The sequence below is a fragment of the Aotus nancymaae genome, unplaced genomic scaffold (genome assembly GCF_030222135.1).
Source record: "Aotus nancymaae isolate 86718 unplaced genomic scaffold, 86718_ANA_hifiasm-v0.15.2.pri h1tg000064l_1, whole genome shotgun sequence".
Lineage (NCBI taxonomy): Eukaryota > Metazoa > Chordata > Mammalia > Primates > Aotidae > Aotus > Aotus nancymaae.
Genome location: NW_026988479.1, coordinates 13,357,441 through 13,376,366, shown reverse-complemented (window position 1 = coordinate 13,376,366; position 18,926 = coordinate 13,357,441). Strand labels below are relative to the sequence as shown.

At 48.6% G+C, this 18,926-nt stretch overlaps 2 protein-coding genes across 4 annotated transcripts in view; both read right to left on the bottom strand.

Moving 5' to 3' along the window:
• The window catches only part of KDM3B (lysine demethylase 3B), a 78,907-nt gene extending 78,336 nt beyond the window's left edge, over positions 1–571 (bottom strand). For both annotated transcript variants that reach the window (XM_012476590.3, XM_064366362.1), the window contains exon 1: positions 374–571. In XM_012476590.3, coding sequence (XP_012332013.2) covers positions 374–571 — 198 coding nt within the window. The remainder of the gene's footprint in view (positions 1–373) is intronic.
• A 3,024-nt stretch (positions 572–3,595) lies between these two features.
• Positions 3,596–16,042, bottom strand: FAM53C (family with sequence similarity 53 member C). 2 transcript variants are annotated; one of them, XM_012476975.2, is made up of 5 exons: positions 15,747–16,042; positions 12,191–12,420; positions 11,738–11,795; positions 7,467–8,251; positions 3,596–6,633 (listed from the first exon to the last, which is right to left on the bottom strand). In XM_012476975.2, the coding sequence occupies exons 2-5, from the start codon at positions 12,266–12,268 to the stop codon at positions 6,373–6,375; spliced, it is 1,182 nt and encodes a 393-aa protein (XP_012332398.1). In that variant the 5' UTR covers positions 12,269–12,420; positions 15,747–16,042; the 3' UTR covers positions 3,596–6,372. The 2 variants fall into 2 exon arrangements, with proteins under 2 accessions (XP_012332398.1, XP_012332240.1); XM_012476817.2 differs by lacking the exon at positions 15,747–16,042 and adding an exon at positions 15,292–15,333.
• Between the last annotated feature and the right edge of the window lie 2,884 nt (positions 16,043–18,926).

Below are 18,926 nucleotides of genomic sequence, written 5' to 3'. Positions count from 1 at the left end.
TTCGAGAGGGCAGTGGCAACACTGCTCGAACTCTGAGGCTCCCGGGAGCTCAAGATTCGAGAGCCTGCTCCGAAGGCGTGTTGGGGGGAACGCCGAGAAAAGGGTCGTCCAGGAGGCGGGGCCTGCCGGCTGCAAGCAGCAGCTCCTGGCGCCCTAGCCGCCCCCCGGGGGAAACCGGGGCGCACACCCCGACGCGGAAGCCATGCCGGCAAGAGCTCGGGGTGCCGAGGTGCCGGCGGGGGGCGCTAAGGAGATCTGGGGGGCACGGAAATGGGTCACCCCCATCCCACCGCCCCCTCACAAAGGCCCCCGGGGAGGCCGCCCGCAGGCCCCGCAGCCCCGGCCTCGAGTGCCCGACTCGGCCGCCACTCACCGCTAGGTCCTGGGGCACCGCCCCGCTCATGGCCCGCACCGTGCCGGCCCGCCAGGCTCGAGTGCGCAGCGCAGGCCCCGGATCTCCGCTCGCCGCCGCCGCCGCCGCCGTGGGGACCGAGGCCGAGGCTGAGGCCGCAGTGTCCGCGAACAGAAGCAGCAGCCGCTTGCCCACCGGGGAGGCCGCCGCGTCCGCCATCCCCGCGCTCCCGCCTGCCGCCTCCCACCACCTCCGCCGCCAAGCACCCGATCCGCCCGCAAGGCCTCCCTCCGCACCACCCGCGGCCGCCGTTCCCCCCCACCCCCCCAACAGCCACCACCAACCACCGGCGCCGCGCAGCGCCCCCCGTGGCCGGGAGCGGAGCCGCAGCCCGGGCCCCGCACAGCGCCCCCCGCGCTCTGGAGCGGGGTGGCAGCTCCTGGCCCCTCGCAGCGCTCCGCCCCAATCTCCCCGGGGCCTGCAGTGCCCCCTGCGGTCGGGAGGGGAACTACAGGTTCGGCCGGGGTAGGGAAGTGGGCGGGTCCTTCAGCTCCCCCATGGCACCATCCCTGGTCTCAGTCTTCCTTTAGGGAGTCGTATATCTGAGAGGGCCTTAGCTTGCACTCCTCAGACACCACAAAGGCATTTATGGGGTAGGGGGTTGAAGGGCAAGGTACCTAGACAGTGGATGTTTTGAGTTATTTAGTGTCGCTAATACCCCCATTGATTTCCTAACCTGAAAATATGAGCTGGCCTACCTGTTGTCTTGTATGAAATGTTCTCCCCATTGGTCCGTGAAACACAATGTCTTCCTTCTCATTGGCCCATAACATAGTAATATCCCATTCTGCACTACCAGTATTTCTTAGGTTCCTTTCCAATTGGCCAATGTATTACTTCCATTGGATGTATAATGGCACCTTGCCACTGACTGAAGGCCAACGTGCCCCCCCACCATCTTGGTGTTTTTCCTAAAACCTAACTTCTCCCCTTCCTAGTCTGCCAATGTTATTAAGTCTATGTGTTTCTCCATTCAACTCTTAGGGGAATTGGAACTAGACCAGCAGTAAAGGGGTTCTCTTAGTAGCATCCCATCTTACCATGGAATTAGTGGGGCTGAGGGCAAAGAGAATTCCGTAACTCTTATCCGAATGCATTGAATACAGGTGTGGGAGACTGATAGCTCCTGATTAGAAAAGGAGCCTGTAGACAAAGTGAGATGCTAAGATTTTTGGCTAGATTGTTACTCACAATAAGCAATAGGAAATTACCTCAATCATTTAAAGTTGGCAATATCAGGGACCAGCACATTCCATGGTCCCATGGATGCAGAGACTGAGTATACACAAACCAGATACAAAAGATAAAGGGTCTAGTAATAACTCATGACTGTTGCTCTAAAAGTGACTTTTTTTTTTTCATTGATTTTTCCCTACAGAGAGGAGAGCGGTAGCTGGTTCTTTCTCCAAGGCTTCTGTGCCTACTCAGCTATCTCCTGTCCATAACCTTGTCTACACCCTTGACCTACTTTTCTTGTAGCAAAGGCTTGGGGAGAGGGGTAAGCAACTATTGACTTTAGCAAAAGTACAAAACATATAGGGAAGTCATTCTAGAACTAACCCTGTGGAGCACCAAGAAAACATTCCTCCCTCCATTCCTTTTAATTTCCATCTCTCACAGCCAATCTGAGGCCTGATTCAGAATGTTTTTCTGGGCTGAGAGCCACCTCTTAAAGCACATGGCCCATAAGCTATAGTTGGTAGGAGGGGAACAAGGGTGAATCCATACAAGACCTATCTGCCTTGCAACTTTTCTATCAATATTAACTGCTGGGATTTTCTTCCATACAGAGATTTAACACTGCCCCAATGTCCAAGGGTGGTTTCTTACAGCAAAGACAGAAATATACCTAAGCTCAGGACTGGGAAAGGCAAAAGGGAAATGCATTCAACAAATGTGGCTGGCACTTTTCATGTTCCAGGAACTTTCCAAAGTGTTGGGGACACAATATTGAATAACAACAACAAAAAAATCTTGTCCTCATGGAGTTTATATTCTTTCCTATATTAACAAGACTTCAGGAATGAAAAATGAAATCACACTTGGCTTCACAGGAAGTAAACAGCAGAAAAATTCACAAAAATAAACTCAAAAGAAAAAAGGAGACAAAATCCTTTGTAGGTGAAGTGAAACATCAGTTTTAAAGAAAAAAAACTGTAATTCTAAGCTTCTTTAACCACATGCCACTGGCCCCCACCTCCCGAAAAACCCTTCCTTTGTTTCCCGGACAACTCTCACTTTTTCTAGGGTGTATTTGCATCCCTGCAAAGATTCCTGCTCCAGGTAGTCAAATCAATGCTGTCCTCCTGCACATACTTCATTGGTATTCAATGATGAGTGCCACCAATTTGAAGCAGGAAACTAGGACATAGGCTAAGCAACCTGACTCTCCTTGCTGCCTGGCAAGTTAGCACCACAAATGGTAAAGACAAGCTAAGCCTTAGGGACAGAGGCTTCTGCCTGGATCTCTAAGCAACTACACTTCACCCACACACATTGGAAGAATGTCAACATAGGGAGAAGAAAGGGTGGAATAGAAAGGTCTAAAGAAAGAGAATGAGCCACATAGCTTCTTTCAGCAAATCAACACTCCAAATGGAAACATCAGGGAAAATACTCTTCTACAACAAAAGAGAAGCTTTGCTGCTAGGATAATTTTCCAAAAGCAATATTTTTAAGATGGAAAAATTGCCTAGGTCTTTGGAATCTGAATTCTGATGACTAAACCTCTATCTCTCCAGGACATAACATGTGAAAACTTAAGAAAGATCCCTGGCCCCGTCTCCCACTCTGCCATCTCCCTACTTCCCAAAGCCTACAAACCAATTTATACAAGTTCCTGAATGCACCATAAAGCATTTCTCGGGGAGCTGGGAATGCATTAATACTGACTTCAACTTGCTGGAAGTGAGAGTGACAGCAGGCAGGAGGAGACAAGTATAACTGCCAGGGAAAGAGAGACTAAACCAGACTGTCAAAAATAACCAAGGCCTTAGCAGAAGCCTGGGCCACAGTATATCATCTCCCATGGCCGGCAAAGGGCCTAGGGTCCAAACACTGCCCCTTTTGAAAGGTTGACCCACATCTTAGAGGAAGGGGCTAGAACAGTTAGGTGGCTTTCTACCCTGCTTCTTCCTTGTCCTTCTTTGTGGGGAAGGGAAGAAGACACTGTAGTACACAAGGTTGCTTGGGAAAATGGATTATTCTAATAAAACTTTATTTTTTCAAACACAGCCACAGAGGCAGAACCTCATGTTTAACACACACAGACTTATGGATTTTTTTTAATATAAAACAAAGTTTACGAAAAAATTTTTTTCCACTTTTTGTATTTGTAATCCCATTAGCACAGGGACTTTGGCAGCAGGTGGGAGTGAAGGGCAGCTGGGCTGCCACTGGGCAGTCACTGGGCACAGGAGGAGAGCACCAGCCTGGGGAGTGGCTTCACTCACACACGCAGGGATACTCACCTACTGGCCAACCACACCACACACACAGCACAGATGCAGACATCTACCCAGTGTCAGCCACATGCCCTGGAGGTGTGCTCCACTCTGGGTAAGCCCAATATGTGAAAATCCAAATAGTCAAAACAGCTAAAGTGGAGGGAGGTTGCTTGCTTTACAAAAAGACGCAATCATAGGCTGCTTTTAAATGGTCAGCAGTCCAAATGCAATGAAAAATAGCATTTGGTTTACACAGAACTGTTGGAACAGATCTACTGTGTAAAGCAACATGAACCACTTCTTGAAAAGGCTTGTTCCAGGGCCACGGGTTCTTACATTGGGAAGCAAGATGATAGTTCTGACTAGCTTAGTTTTCCAGACTGAAAGTAATGGAATTAAAATAATGATAACTGTAGACCTTCTCCCCTAAGAATGGTGCCCTGGGGCTTTGGGGAAACCAGGATGGAGGCAGAATCACTGCCTCACTTCTTCAGCTTAGGGCCTGCAGAAACCTCATTGGCATTGCCAGTGACCTGTTAGAAGCTGGCACAGTCAATCTGCAGCAGAGAGCCCAGGGATGAGGATACCCAAGGAAGAAAAGAAGTTGGCACCAGGGAAATTATGGCCTGAAGAGGGAGAAGAGCCAGGGGAGGAATTAAACCATAGATGGGCAACTCCTGGACTCACAGTTTCCCTGGATTCTCCAGAGGGCCTCTCTCAGGCCCTTAGAGATCTGGTAGCCCGGTGGTAACTAGCCAGGAGATACGGAGGAGCCTCTGAGGGCCAAAGGCTTAAGAAGACATGGCCACCTCCTCTCTGGAATGGAAACGAGCAGGCTGAAGCCTCACTGATGCTACTGACACACAGGAAACCCAGAAAATGTCAGGTTCAATTCCATGAGGAAGAAAACACAAAGACCTTGGTCTTCTTCCCTTACATGAGGAACTGGGTCCTAGGAAACCCTGGAAATTGAAGAGAAAAATGTCCTTCTTGCCATAAACAAGAAGGGTAGGTCCAATTTGGTCATGCAGGGTCTAACCAAAACTGGACAAAACCTCACAAGCTATTGTGGTGGCAGCTTTAGTATGTATTTCCACTGGTGCCAGCCCTACCAAGGTACTTAAACCCATCACTGTGGCCACTGGGACCAGCAGTCCTGACTCAAGTTCTGGGTGAGAAACAAAAAAGTAAATTCAATCCAATGACAACTAAACTCCTAATTGCTTCTTATAGCCTTTGCTTTATACATCCTCAGTCAATCCCTCAGTGAGTCCCAACCTCCCTATGGTCTCTAAGGGCCAATTAGAGGCAAATAAACATTTCCTGGCAGGAGTGGAAGACAAGTAAACTATTAAATACTAAACACTCCTTCCTCTTTCTCAAGCAGGTCAAAGAGGCTGGGCCTGGATCTTGTAAGAATTGGTTTCCTGCAGTCAGCTTCCAAATAGCAGTGCTATGGTGAGCTCACCCATGTCTGCTGAGGGCTGAATGCCACTTCTGCTGCAGGTCTCCCTCACTAGATACTGGGGACCAATATAGGGCCTTCCTACCTAGTCTATGGCCTAAAAGGGCAGAGGGTAAGGGGAAAAGGGTCCCATCAGCAGAGAAGAGAGAGATGGAACCCCCCTAACCCTGCCTCAGTTGCTCATGTGCCATGTGCAACTCTACTCAAGAGGGCAAAAGAGGCAGCTGGTATAAAGCCTAGACAATCTGATGAGAAAAAAAGGCCAGCACAGAAAAAATATGGTGACCCCCTCCATCTGCATTCCCCAATATACTAGATCAAGCTAGTGGTTGGGTGGAGGTGCTGAGGAAAAGATCATTAGCTGAAGTCACAGCACTTAAAACACCCTGCTGTGCCCCAAACCGAAATCCTTTGCAGAGTTGGTGATGCTATGGATTACAAGCCTGGTTCCAGAGCTATTTAGAAAAAATGAAAACTTAGTGCCCACCTCTTAACTCCTTGAGCAAACCCACCATCCTGTAAAAAACTCAAGATCCTGGGGGTATCATGATACTCTGCTGTTAAGGAGCAACTGCCTTCCTTCCCTAAGGCTACGCAAACACACCTTTCCACAAGTACACTCCCATGCACGCACACACTCTCACACAATTTCTCCGAGGAGGCTGACTCAACCCCCCACCCTGGCCAAATTCTAAGACACAAGTGCCCTTTGAAGCAAAGGGGCTAGTGAAATCCCCGAGCTGGGGTCAGCAGACCCCTTCCTTCCCTGCCCATTGCTCTCTTCATGGCAGGGATACTCACACTCAGGGCCGCCATGGGAAGGGTCTGCTCTGGGGCTGTCCCTCCCGCCACCAGCTCCATTTATCTTGTCCCAGCCAGTCTCTCAGCATGGTCGAGCTTGCTGGAGCGAGAAGATTTCCAGCTGCCCTGAGTCGGAGCCCTCCACTCACCCCCATTCCCAGGCTAGGCCCCCAGCCTTGGGGCCTCAACACTTGTTAGTAGCCATAAGAGAGTCAGTCTGTGTGGCCCCAGGAAGCAGCCTCTCAGTTTTAATTCTCCTCAATCAAATTCAAGTCCAGGTCCCCAAAGTCCTGCTGGCATAGTGTCCGCTTGCTCAGTGCCTGCCGACCCCACCGCACGGCCCCCTCCTCCTCCTCCTCTTCGCTTTCACTCAGCACCTGGGAGGAACCCCCAACGGGGCTGCAGGAAGCAGAGAGGGGTTGGGGGCTACAGGCCATGAACCATGGTGGAGAGATGCTGCTGCCTTCCCGGGCTGTTTCTTGGAGACAGAGACCTCCTGAGTATGGTTTCTGTCAAACAAACAAAGAAGACAGTTACACCTGAAGGCAAGAATCCTAGGCTTTAGGGTGAGGTTTATAAACTTTCTGACAAAATTGGGAGCCCACTGTTTCCATTAGATTTAGAAGCTTTTGCTCAAAGCAATAGGGAAAAAAAAAAAGATTTAGAAGCTCTATGCAGGCGGGAACATCATCTGCATTGTACTACTCTGTACTGCCAGTGCCTAGTCAGAGTCAGTAAATGTTTGCAGATGGGATGGACAACTGTATGAAAAAGTGAATCTATTCTTAAAGTGGTTTGTAACCCAGTGGTCTAGAAAGAATAACATGAAAAAAGTAAGCAAGTGCATAGAATAACTGCACTCACACTAGGAAGTCAAAAAACATTTGTCTAACAGATGACTACACTGTAGCAGGCCAACTTGCTTCAGTCTTCACAGACCCACTTTGAAGCAGTGACAGGCAAGTGGCAAAACCAACTTTGGGCACAAGGAGTGGGCACTGATGATGGGATTTTTTGCAGCTTGTGAATTCTTAAAAAGGAGGGAAAGTACCACTTGCAGGACAATTTGGGATCCCTGTTGGAAGGTTTAACATGGGTCTCACCCCAGTTTCTCTACCTCCCAGGATTAAGGCATTTCACAGGATGGGGGGACTTTAAGTGCTAAAACTGGGACAGTCTCAGGCAAGCTGGGATGGTAGGTCACCTTAGCTAAGAGCTAAAGGAGGTGCTGCTGGTGGGTGGCAGGGGAGCAGGGGAATGAAGCTAGGGGCTAGCTCAAAAGTGGGAACGTAACAGAGTCCCTACACTCCCATCCAAGCTTCCCTAGTCTTGCTGGTCCCACCTGATTCATCTTGTCAAAGTCCAAGGAAGGCCGCAGACGCCGGGGGTCCTCCTCGTGGCGCCGCTTGACCCCAGTTTTGCGGGCATCCAGATCACAAGGCTGTGAGCGGCTTCGGGGAAGGTTGCGGAGACCTCGAGGTCGCCAGGGCAGCTCTGGGGAGGATGCGGGAGAGCTCCGTGCAGAAGGCAAGAAGCGGCTTGCCTGCGGGCCCAGGCTGGGTGACAGGGAGAAGCGGCGCTGAGGTGGGCAAGGTGACAAGGACTCAGCATCACTCTCCCAGGAGCCACTCTGAGGGGAGGCAGCACAGGGTCGAGAGGAATCTTGGGCCAGGGCCAGGCTGAAGAAAGGAGGGCTGTAGGGTCTGTGGGCTGGGGCACATTGAGAAGAGGCACTGGGAGCTTGGAGGAACCTGAGGCTGGAGACCCGCTTTGGGGGGCTCTGGTGAGGCACCTGCGGCCCACCCCCTCCACCACTGCCCCGGTGCTTGATGGGAGTCCACAGCTTGGAGGGGGCGGGCCGCCACACCGGCTGCCAGCGAGACAGGTCCACGGGCACTGAGAGTGAGCGGCAGTGCCTCTTAGATGGAGGGGCAGGGGGTACAGGAAGCTTCTCTGGGTCTGGGGGCTCAGGACTTAGGACTTGGGAGAGGGGCTGCTCCTTGGGGGAGCTTCCCCGACTGGGTGGTCTGAGGTGCAGGCTCAGGCCTGAGGGATGATAGCTGAAGTTGAGGCTGTCCTGGAACTCAGCACAGGAACAGTGGGGCAGGCCCCTCCAGGAAGCACCTTCTGGAAGGCATTCATAAAAAAAATAATATTAATGATAGCTTACATTTGTAAAGAACTTACCATGTGCCATACAATGTACGGAGCACTTTATGTGAAATTTTCCAAAAACCTCATGAGGTAGGTAGTATCATTATCATTATCCCCATTTCACAGATAAGAGAAATTCAGTAACTTTCCCAAAATCACACGGCAATCAAAAGACCAAAGAATTCAAATCCAGGTCTGTCTGATGCCAAGGCCAGGTTTCTAAACGACTATGTTATATTGCCTCCATTGTGACAAACTACCTGGAATCAAAAACATTTCATCTACTGCCTGCCACTCCCTCTCAAAAGTAAAAGAAGTCAAGAGAAACAAACAGGTCTATATATGTCCCTGCTCATCCTTCCCCCAGCCCCTCCCCCACTCTTGCCCTGGATGCTGAAAAGCAGGCCTATGCTCTCCTTCTTTGGCCTTTCCTCTTCTCATGTGTCAACAGCACCAAGTCAGGAGTTAGGGCTGCCAAGAAGTAAGAGGTAATCAGGCAGGTAAGAGATCACTTTTATTCCTAGGGAGGGTAGACAGGGTGGGGAAGGCCTTTGACAGTAAAATCCAGGCTTGAGAAACCCTAAGACTTTGTGCTGCTCATGTTCCTTTGTGTCTGGCCACCTGCATACTCCAAATCCCTTCCTCTAGGCCTTCCTTAAATCCAAAGAGATGGAGAGACCAAGAGAAGGAAGGGGAAATGGACTAAAAGAAACGATTCTCACTCACTGTATTCCAATCAAAAATGTGACTTTTGGGAGATGGCTCATTAAGGAACTAAGGGCCTAGTCCAAACTCCTCTGGCTAGCTGGTGGAATTCTGCAAGGGCCGGATACTTGGAGCAACTGACAAGCATATGAAGTCAGACTTGATGATGGCAAAATTAATACTGATTGTATTTAGTCAATAGTTCTTCCCCCTACTAACCTCTATGAGGGCAGGAACCATGAGTTCACATTCTATACTTATAACACAATACCTGGTTTCCAGCAAGTCTTTAATAAAAGGAGGAAGAGACTGAATGAACATGTTTTTGCCAAAGCACTTCCCTTGCTAGGTATCCCAACAGAAAAAGAGATGCAGAACAGCTCGGCAGCATGAGTTAGAGTTCTAATTGTCCACTAGTGATGCCTCCATCTAAATGTCCCTATGATCATGGGCCCTTTGACTGAGTAATTAATAATCTAGGAATTTATACTTCAGATATATTTTCACATGCAAAAAAATGACATATGTACAAGGTTATTTGCTACAGTATTTTTCTTTTTTTTTTTTTTTTCTGTTTTTGAGACAGAGTCTCACTCTGTTGCCCAAGCTGGAGTGTAGTGGGCACAATCTTGGCTCACTGCAACCTCCACCTCCCAGGTTCAAGTGATTCTCCTGCCTCAGCCTCCTGAGTAGCTGGGATTACAGGCACTTGCCACCATGCTCAGCTAATTTTTTTTTTTTTTTTTTTTTTTGAGACGGAGTTTCGCTCTTGTTACCCAGGCTGGAGTGCAATGGCGTGATCTCGGCTCACCGCAACCTCCGCCTCCTGGGTTCAGGCAATTCTCCTGCCTCAGCCTCCCGAGCAGCTGGGATTACAGGCACGCGCCACCGTGCCCAGCTAATTTTTGTATTTTTTAGTAGAGACGGGGTTTCACCTTGTTGACCAGGATGGTCTCGATCTCTTGACCTCGTGATCCACCCGCCTCAGCCTCCCAAAGTGCTGGGATTATAGGCGTGAGGCACCGCGCCTGGCTAATTTTTTTTTTTTTTAAGATGGAGTCTCGCACTGTCACCTGGGCTAGAATACAATGGCACAACCTTGGCTCACTGCGATTTCTACCTCTCGGGTTCAAGCTATTCTCCTGCCTCAGCCTCCTGAGTAGCTAGGATTACAGGTGCACACCACCACACCGGACTAATTTTTTTGTAGTTTTAGTAGAGACGGGGTTTCACTATGTTGGCCAGATTGGTCTCGAACTCCTGACCTCATGATCCACCCACCTTAGCCTCACAAAGTGCTGCGATTACAGACATGAGCCACTGCACCTGGCTAATTGTTATATTTTTAATAGAGACGGGGTTTCACTATGTTGGACAGGCTGGTCTCAAACTCCTGGCCTCAAGTGATTTACCCACCGTGGCTTCCCAAAGTGCTGGGATAACAGGCGTGAGCCACCATGCCTGGCCCGCTACTATGTATCTAAACAAGATTGGAAATAACCTAAATGTAAATCAATAGAAGATTTGTTAAATAAGCCACTCTACCAGCACTTTAAGAGGCAGAGGCTGGCGGATCACCTGAGGTTGGGAGTTCAAGACCAGCCTGACCAACATGGAGAAACCCTATCTCTACTAAAATTACAAAATTAGCTGGGTGTGGTGTAATCCCACAGGGATTAGCCATGCCTGTAATCCCAGCTGCTCAGGAGGCTGAGGCGGGAGAATTGCTTGAACCCAGGAGGCAGAGGTTGAGGTGAGCCAAGATCACGCCATTGCACTCCAGAGCAAAACTCCATCTCAAAAAAAAATAAAAAATAAGCCACTATACATTGATACAGTATAATAATATGAAGCTATAGATAACAAGGGAATGTTCAGCATTCTGATAGGGAAAGATCTCCTAGCTATATTAAAGTTTTTTGAGATGGAATCTCGCTCTGTTGCCCAGGATAAAGTGCAGTGGCACAATCTCGGCTCACCACAACCTCTGCCTCCCGAGTTCCAGCGATTCTCCTGCCTCAGCCTCCTGAGTAGCTGGGACTACTAGCACGTCACCATGCCTGGCTAATTTTTTTATTTTTAGTATAGATGGCGTTTCACTATGTTGGCTAGGCTGGTCTCAAAGTCCTGACTTCATGATCTACCTGTTGGGACAGGCATGAGCCACTGCACCCGGCCAATTTCTTTTTTTTTTTAAAGTACAAAATGATACATAATATGCAACCTTTTGTGTTAAAAATGTGGAAATAAAATAGTTGCAGCAAACCACCATGGCACATGTATATCTATGTAACAAACCTGCATGTTCTGCACATGTACCCCAGAACTTAAAGTAAAAAAAAAAAAAGGATATGTATACATTTGCTTCTTTTTATATAAAAAAATTCCAGTCACATACACTGTAAAGAAACTAATACTTTTAGGGAGGTGGCAGAAGCTGGGTAGATAGGGAACAGGAGAGTAAGAGAGATTTTTCTCAGCATAACCTCCTTTTTGTTATTTTTTAAATTCTGAACTATGTGAATGTATTAGCTATTCAAAAAATTAGACTATACAAGTCCCCACAGAGCTAGAGTAAGAGCAAACTAACCAAGTAACTTTCATCCTAGAACATGAAAGACAACTACCGATCTCAGAAGTTGACTCTGGCAAGAAAGTTCTAGGGCTAGGCTTGCCAACCCTGGTCACTGGAAACCAATGATAGAAATGTGTGGAGATAGGCACGGGTATACACAAACACACACGATGCCTTACCAGACACAAGTTGGAAAGGGTTCCCACAGTTGGAGATGTCTGCATGATCAGGCAAAGGCTAAGAAAGAGAGAATATCCATCATGATTTGGATTCAGGACACACTGACAGATTTCTAGGAAGCCCTCTTCAGTTCTCCTCTGCAATTCACGAGCTATAGGGATGTTAGGGACATTAAGCGTTCTTCCTTTTGTCTTCCCAAAGTTAGTAAGTCAAACAGTCCACATCTTCCAACATCTCAAACCCTTCTCCACCCAGGTTTTGCTGTCCCTTCTCTATAGGTGGAAAAATCCCTGCCCCCTTCCTTTTGGGCTGGGTTTTGAGCCGTTAGTGGGCTCTTCCAGGTTAAGTACCATGATTCATACAGCACAGGACAAGAGTAAAGTAGTAGCAACAATCAGCCTCAGAAAAAAGGGGGAGGGGGTTGTGGAGAAGCAGGAAGACTGGTCTTTTACCAGACTGATGCTGAAGCGTGTGCATTTCAGCTCATCCAGAGTCTGCTTCTGTAGCTGCTCAGTGATCAGGGTTATCATGATTCTCCCCAGGATTTGACTTGCACACTTTGGAGCAAATGATGGATGTCTTCCCTGTTGTTCTTCCAGACCTCACTCGTGAGCCGTCTTCTGCCACTGCAGCACCATTCTAGCACCATTGGGACTTCCCTCTCCAGCCATGCCTGCTGAGTCTGCCAATTAGAGGGACCAGCCCCAAGTGATATTAGAGATGCACCTGGTCCAGAGATGGAAAATGCATGGCACACATACCACAGCACCCCTAAGCCAGGCCTCTGGCAGAATCAATTGATCACAGCTCTTTCCTGCTAAGCCTAAACATAGCTTCAAAAATTGTGAACTTGGCAGTCTAGATACGAAATAAAATAGAGTTGGCAATCAAGTTGAAACCTATTTGCCACTCTTAACCTGGTTCATGCTCTGTTGTTTCTAACTGGAATACCAGTACCACTTAGCAAACAGCTGCTCAAGTGAGAGAGAGGGATGCCCAAATGATTATTTCCATCAAGATCAGCCCAGTATTTTATCTCCCAGTCAGAAGTGAAAAGAGGTACCCTTCTCCCAAACTACAGAAATAGTAATAAGAGAACAAGGAGGAACGGTGGTTGTAGGCATGACTTTCTGCTTTGGACCACAGTACATAGGATTTTATGTCCTCCCACAGCCTAAATATCTGATATATTATTGTTTTCCCATAGATACTGTGTATGTTTTCTTATCAAATAGGAAGAGAATAAGGAAATGGTCAGGGTAATTCCAGTACATTTCAACTCCAGACATTATAAACAACTACATGACTTTATTCGACTAAGTTTTTAGCCTGATCTGATGCAAAGACCATGGATACAGTTAAGCAAGATTCTTTCTCATGGTCAATTTCTGACAGAAGCAAACTAACTCCATCAGAGAACAGGCATCAAGCCCACATAATTACCCGAGGGGCCTTGCTCAAAGGAAAAGAGGAGGTTAAGCCAGAGTCTTGATTTTGTTCTGTCTATTCCCAGAAATGACCAGCAAGCTGACAGCTTACCAGAGAATGTATGCAGCATTAGCTAGTCAAGAGAACTAATGATCAAGAAATCTAATTATTAATCTAATTTTCTGAGAGTTTTGGCAAATCTTTTAATACTCCTTGGCCTCAGTTTACCCATATGTAAGGTAGGCAGAATAATCTAAATCTGTCACAGGAACGACATAACATACTAAAATGTACAAAAGTTACCACCTGGCCTGTAAAAATCAGGAGTCCACATACTACCATTTCTCATTTCCGTTTGTGAATCTTCAAGACCTCAGAATGTCAGAAGTAATGATATCAATAAGATGAAGAAGGCAACAGGGTCTATCTGTGGCTGAATAACATCCTCCCTCACCTGCACATTAAGAAAGGCCCAAGAGGGCTCTTCCTTCTGTGACCTTGGGGGCAGATCACTCTACAATAAAGAGGATATCATCTGTAACCCATTCACACCTCAGAAGGAGGCCACAAGGAAGAGCAAAGAAATAAACCTGGATGTACTTGGAGTTCTTTGGAAGAAAGGTGCAAGAGAAGTCAATCATCATTAGAGTTAACTATCATTTTCATGCATAATTATTACCACCCTGAACAAAATTCTAGCTTCCGGGGAGCTCCCTTCAGCTGCTTCCCTTATGTTCTTATGGGAGAAGCTAAAGCTTCTATCACTTTTGCTCTTGGTTTCTTAACTCTGCCCTCAAAGATCAACCAGAGAGGAAACCTAAGTGCAGGATTTTACCTTAAAGACCTCAGGCCTCAGGCTAACCAGCTATGAGGAGCAGGGTGGTGAAACAAACTCTCTAGCTTTTCAAAAGACATTTGGACAAACAGCAAACTCCCAACCATCTCTAGGATCAAGTGAAGAGAGTGAATTTGTGTTTTTCTGCATTTTAATTGTTGGGATGTGGCCACACACAGCGGTAATTGGAACAATGCAACTACCACCACGCAACTGATACTCTCAGCCTGAGTTTCCTAAAACAGGCCAGGCTGAGAGGGGGAACAGAACGGAAGCCATAAGGAATCAAACCAGGACACAAAAGAAGGCAAACCAGCTCCGCGAGGGGCCTCCTCTTTCTCAAGCAGGCATTGAAAAAAGTGTAAGAAGCCCGATCTTGCTGCCTTCCTTCCCCTTCCATTTTGTGTATCTGAAGGGTAGAGACAGCCCTGAACGTTCACTAAACAAGTTAAAACTTCTCAGTTTAACAACTGGCACAAGGGCTCAGCCCTTCACAGAGCAGCAGGCCGCTAGGCCCTCTCAGCAACCCCACCAGGCCTAACCCTCAGTCCAGGCTTTTCCTCCACCAAAATAAAGACCACTAAAATAAAGACCGGACCCCCACCCCATCTGCTACTGGATGGCAGTAACCCCTGACACTCCTGTTTCAGGGATGCTGAGGTTCTGCTGAACCTAGACAAGGTAGAATCAAGTCAGGCCAAGAGGGAGGAGAGTCACAAATCCCTTGGGGACCTTCCCCCCAGGTCCCAGCCCTACACCTCTTGCGGAGACTGAAGGAAAACATGAGGAAGGCAGGGAGGTGCATGAACAGGTAAGTGGAGACCTTTCGCCTCTTCTTCCATATGGTTCTGGTGGGGATAGGGGTGACAAGTGGGAAACACCCCTCCCCCCACCCCCATGAAGAAGCAAAAGGCTAGGCCCCTCCAATCTTCAAGCTACTCCTCTGTTGCCCTGCCTGTCCCCGCGGGGTGGGGCATGGGGCGTCCGCTGGTCCGCGGCGAGGGGGGGGTCGCCAGGGCTTGCTCAGGGGGGCTGGCGTTCGCCTCTTCCCACTAGGTTCCATCATCTGGCTGTGGGAAGCGAACTCAGGACGCAAGGAATGGGGAGGGTCTGGGACTTAGCACTCCGCCACCCCCTCCCCCACTGGGTCCCGTGCTCTCCCCGCGGAGGCGGCCTGCGAGGCCCGGCCGCGCGGGCGGCCGGACTGGGGGAGGGGAAAGAGGGAAGGAGGGAGGGACAGTTGAGGTGCCCGCCCCGAGGCCCCAGCGCCACCTGCCCTCCGCCACCTACCGCGGCTCTTCCAGCTCCCAGGGCCACGGCCGAAGCAGCTCTGAGCGCTCCGTTCGCCCCACGGTGCCCTTAAAAGGCGCTGGCGCGAACCAACGAGTCCCTGAGGAGAGTAGGGGGACAGCTCCGGCTCGCAGAATCCCCCCGAGCCACCCGCGGAGGCCGCAGCCCCGTGTGGTGTCTCCCTCAACGTTTTTCTCAGATAGCGCTGTCGGGAACTAGCCTGGCGCTTTGATTTAGGGATGGGGATGGTCTCCTCACTAACGAGTCACCCCCTTCAAAATATCTCAGAAAGTGGAAGGTCCCAGTCGGAGGCACATCTTGAAACCCGCAGGGGAGGCCACGTCGGAAGAAGGTAAACAAAGGCATCGCCCCTGGCCTCCCTCCCTCCATCGGCCCAACTGCAGCCTCCCACTCGGTTCGGACCGCGTCATGCAATTAGCCACAGTGCCCCTCACCTGCTCTGCTGCTCCGCCCTCCACGGCCACCTCTTCGAAGGAATCCCCCTTCCCCCAGCAAAGGACCTGTCCGCCGCGTGAAGGCTGCTGGGAAGTGTGGTCCAAGCGCGGATCAGGGCCTGTTCTGAGTCCCAGGAGCCCCTCTTGCAGCTGCCGGATCAGCATGAACCCTCAAAACCCAGGACTTCCAATGGTTGCGGGGCCGTTTCCACTCGGTTTTGTAATTTGCCCTCACCCAGAACACTTTGTAAAGCTCAGGATAGCCCAAGGCTGTTCGCTCCCTCTCCTCCCTCTCCGCCCCCCCCCTCAGCAGGATGAGGTAATGGGATTGTGATTATGACATCATAGGCGGTTCAGTTGCTTGCGTTGGGTGGGGGGAGGTGCGTGGAGCGGGGGGAGGTGCGGGGAGGTGGGGAGAAGTACGGTGGTTACACTTTCCTTAAACAGAAAGGGAGGGAGGGAGGAAACAGGCAGATGGGGAAAAGATGTTGACGGCGCTACATTTCCACTTCAGGAAGACAAAACAACCTTTTATTAAGTCTCCACCACTACCACCACTTCCCACATGAGCCAAAGTTTAAGTCTTTTTTAAGAGACTGAATGTAGACGTTAGTGTGTGAAGAGGTTGGGTTGATGGTTTCTGGCTCTTATGTAAATTTGAGTCTCAGCCTCACAGATGGTTCAGGGAGACAAGCAAAAAAGTGGATAAAGAAGAGGCTTTAAACAATGCCTTCGTATTGTGATCTCTTTGTAATGCAGAGTTTTCGATTTTTTAAAATTGATTGGAAAGTAGCAGTAATGAAAGTAATCTTCACTATTACACTTAGCAGAAAGTCCTCTGAAAGACATCTGTTCTCTGTAAATATTTTGTGCCTTACTCATGACTGGGACAGGTAAATAGCTGTGATTAGCTGAAAAGTAGAGCCAATGGTGGGGATCTTCCTCACTGAGCCAGGGAGATGAGGAGGCAGGAGCCACAAAGTCTGCAAACTGAAAAAGAGTAGAGGAAAAGCGAGGTACAATACTAACTGAGAAAATAGAGGTGGGGAGATTTACCTTGCACTGCCTATTTCCCCTTGGCAAAAGGAGCAGAGGCAGGCGCCATGAAGTATGGGACACATGGTTTCCAATAATTGCACTTATGTGCCAGACACCATGCTTTTTTTTTTTTTTTTTTTTTTTTTTTTGTAGAAACAGGGTTTTGCTCTGTTGCTCAGGCTGGAGTATAGTGAGACCATCATAGCTGACTGCAGCTTGAACTTCTGAGCTCAAGCTGTCCTTCCCATCTCAGCCTCCTGAGTAGCTAGAACTACAGGGGTGTGCCACCATGCCCAGCATATTTATTTCTATTTTTGTAGAGAGCGGGTCCTTGCTATGTTGCCCAGGGTAGTCTGAAACTTCTGGCCTCAAATGATCTTCCCAGCTTGGCCTCACAAAGTGCTGGAATGGCCAGGCATGATGACTCACACCTGTAATCCCAGCACTTTGAGAAGCTGAGGCAGACAGATCATCTGAGGTCAGGTGTTCCAGATCAGCCTGGCCAACATGGTGAAACCCCATCTCTACTAAAAAATACAAAAATTAGCTGGGCGTGATGGCGCCCACCTGTAATCCCAGCTACTCCAGGGGCTGAGGCAGGAGAATCACTAGAACCCAGGAGGCAGAGGTTGCAGTAAGCTGAGATCATGCCACTGCACTTCAGCCTGGGCCACAAACAAAACAAAAGAACAAAAAACAAAGTGCTGGGATTCCAAGTGTGAGCCACGTGGCCTACATACTTTGATGTATATTCTCATTTTTTCTTACAGTCATCCAATGAAACAAAACCTTCTCTTTGACAAATGAAACCGCCCAGGAGGTTAAATGACTGCCCACGTGGTAGGTAAAGGTAGTATCAAAAAGCAGTCTAAAAGAGATTCAAAAAGCCCTTGCTTTTCACCACTAAGCTCTTCCCCTTTTTATTATTAACCAAGCTTACTAATTACATGATTGAGTTGAAAGTAGACATTGGCTCATTTGCAAAACATTGAAAGAAACTGAGACCAAAAAAAAAAAACCCTGCAAGTTTCAAGCCTCATTTCAAAGGAAGGTTACATCCCCTTTCATTGTCTATTAAATAGCCTCCAGTGCAGCCCAACACTCCTACCCATAATGAAATCTCCTTATTCCACTTTTAATTCCCAACGATTTTTTACTCATGTCCTGCTCGTCTTCCCTGCTGCCCCCGTTGTATTATTTTGTTCTTGAGTCACTGTTTCGAATAGCATCTTAATTGTGCCCTCATGGACTGAACCCCATCTCTGACCCTGCCCCAATGGGTTTCAGCAGAGGATACTTTCCATCCATATTCTGAGGGTTCCGGGGCCTGGAGCCAGTTATCCAGGAGGTCATCCAAAGGAGTGGAATCCATTGGCTCTAAGAGACTCTCTATTCCCTGCCTAGGAAGTAACAGCCAAGCCAGAGGAACATGCATTCAATTCAGACCCTTCCTTTTCACCCAGTGAAAGCTAAATCGCTGCAAAGTGGGGAGAAGTAGGGCTAAGCCTACCAGTCATGAAAAGAACAAGGAATGGAAAACACACCCCTCAGCTCCCCTGCCCTGCAGAGGCTGGCTGGGAGGGTCCCAGAAATGTAGGGCTCTTCTCCACTGCCTGATCTGGGCATCCCAGGAGCAACCGCTGTACTGACGGTTCTTGTTTGATGTTTCAGGGTGAAGCCCAGGCTGCTGCTGTGCCCTGGCAACAACAAATATGGGTCAGATTGAGGTCAAGGTGAAGGAAAACAGCTCACTGCTTATCACAGTGAATCAGGAGCCTAGATAGGGATTTCCCAAGGATGACATAGGATCAATGCCCTCAATCCAACAGAAAAAGTAAATCTTCAAATCAGATTAAACACCAAACTTCCCACCTCCCTAATAGTCTTTGTTCCGGGAAGGATAAATTAGATATATTCCAACACCCTCAGAAATCAAGATATAAAAGACAATATTTGACTTACCTTTAAAATAATTCTACCGTTTCAGTTTGTATGTATGCATGTAAATGTACATGTAATTAGCTAAGTATGTTGCAATTAGCTAAGCCAGATGGAGTCATGATGAGATAGTAAAAATGTTTGGTAGGAAAACAATCTCACCGGGTGCAGTGGTTCATGCCTGTAATCCCTGGACTTTGGGAG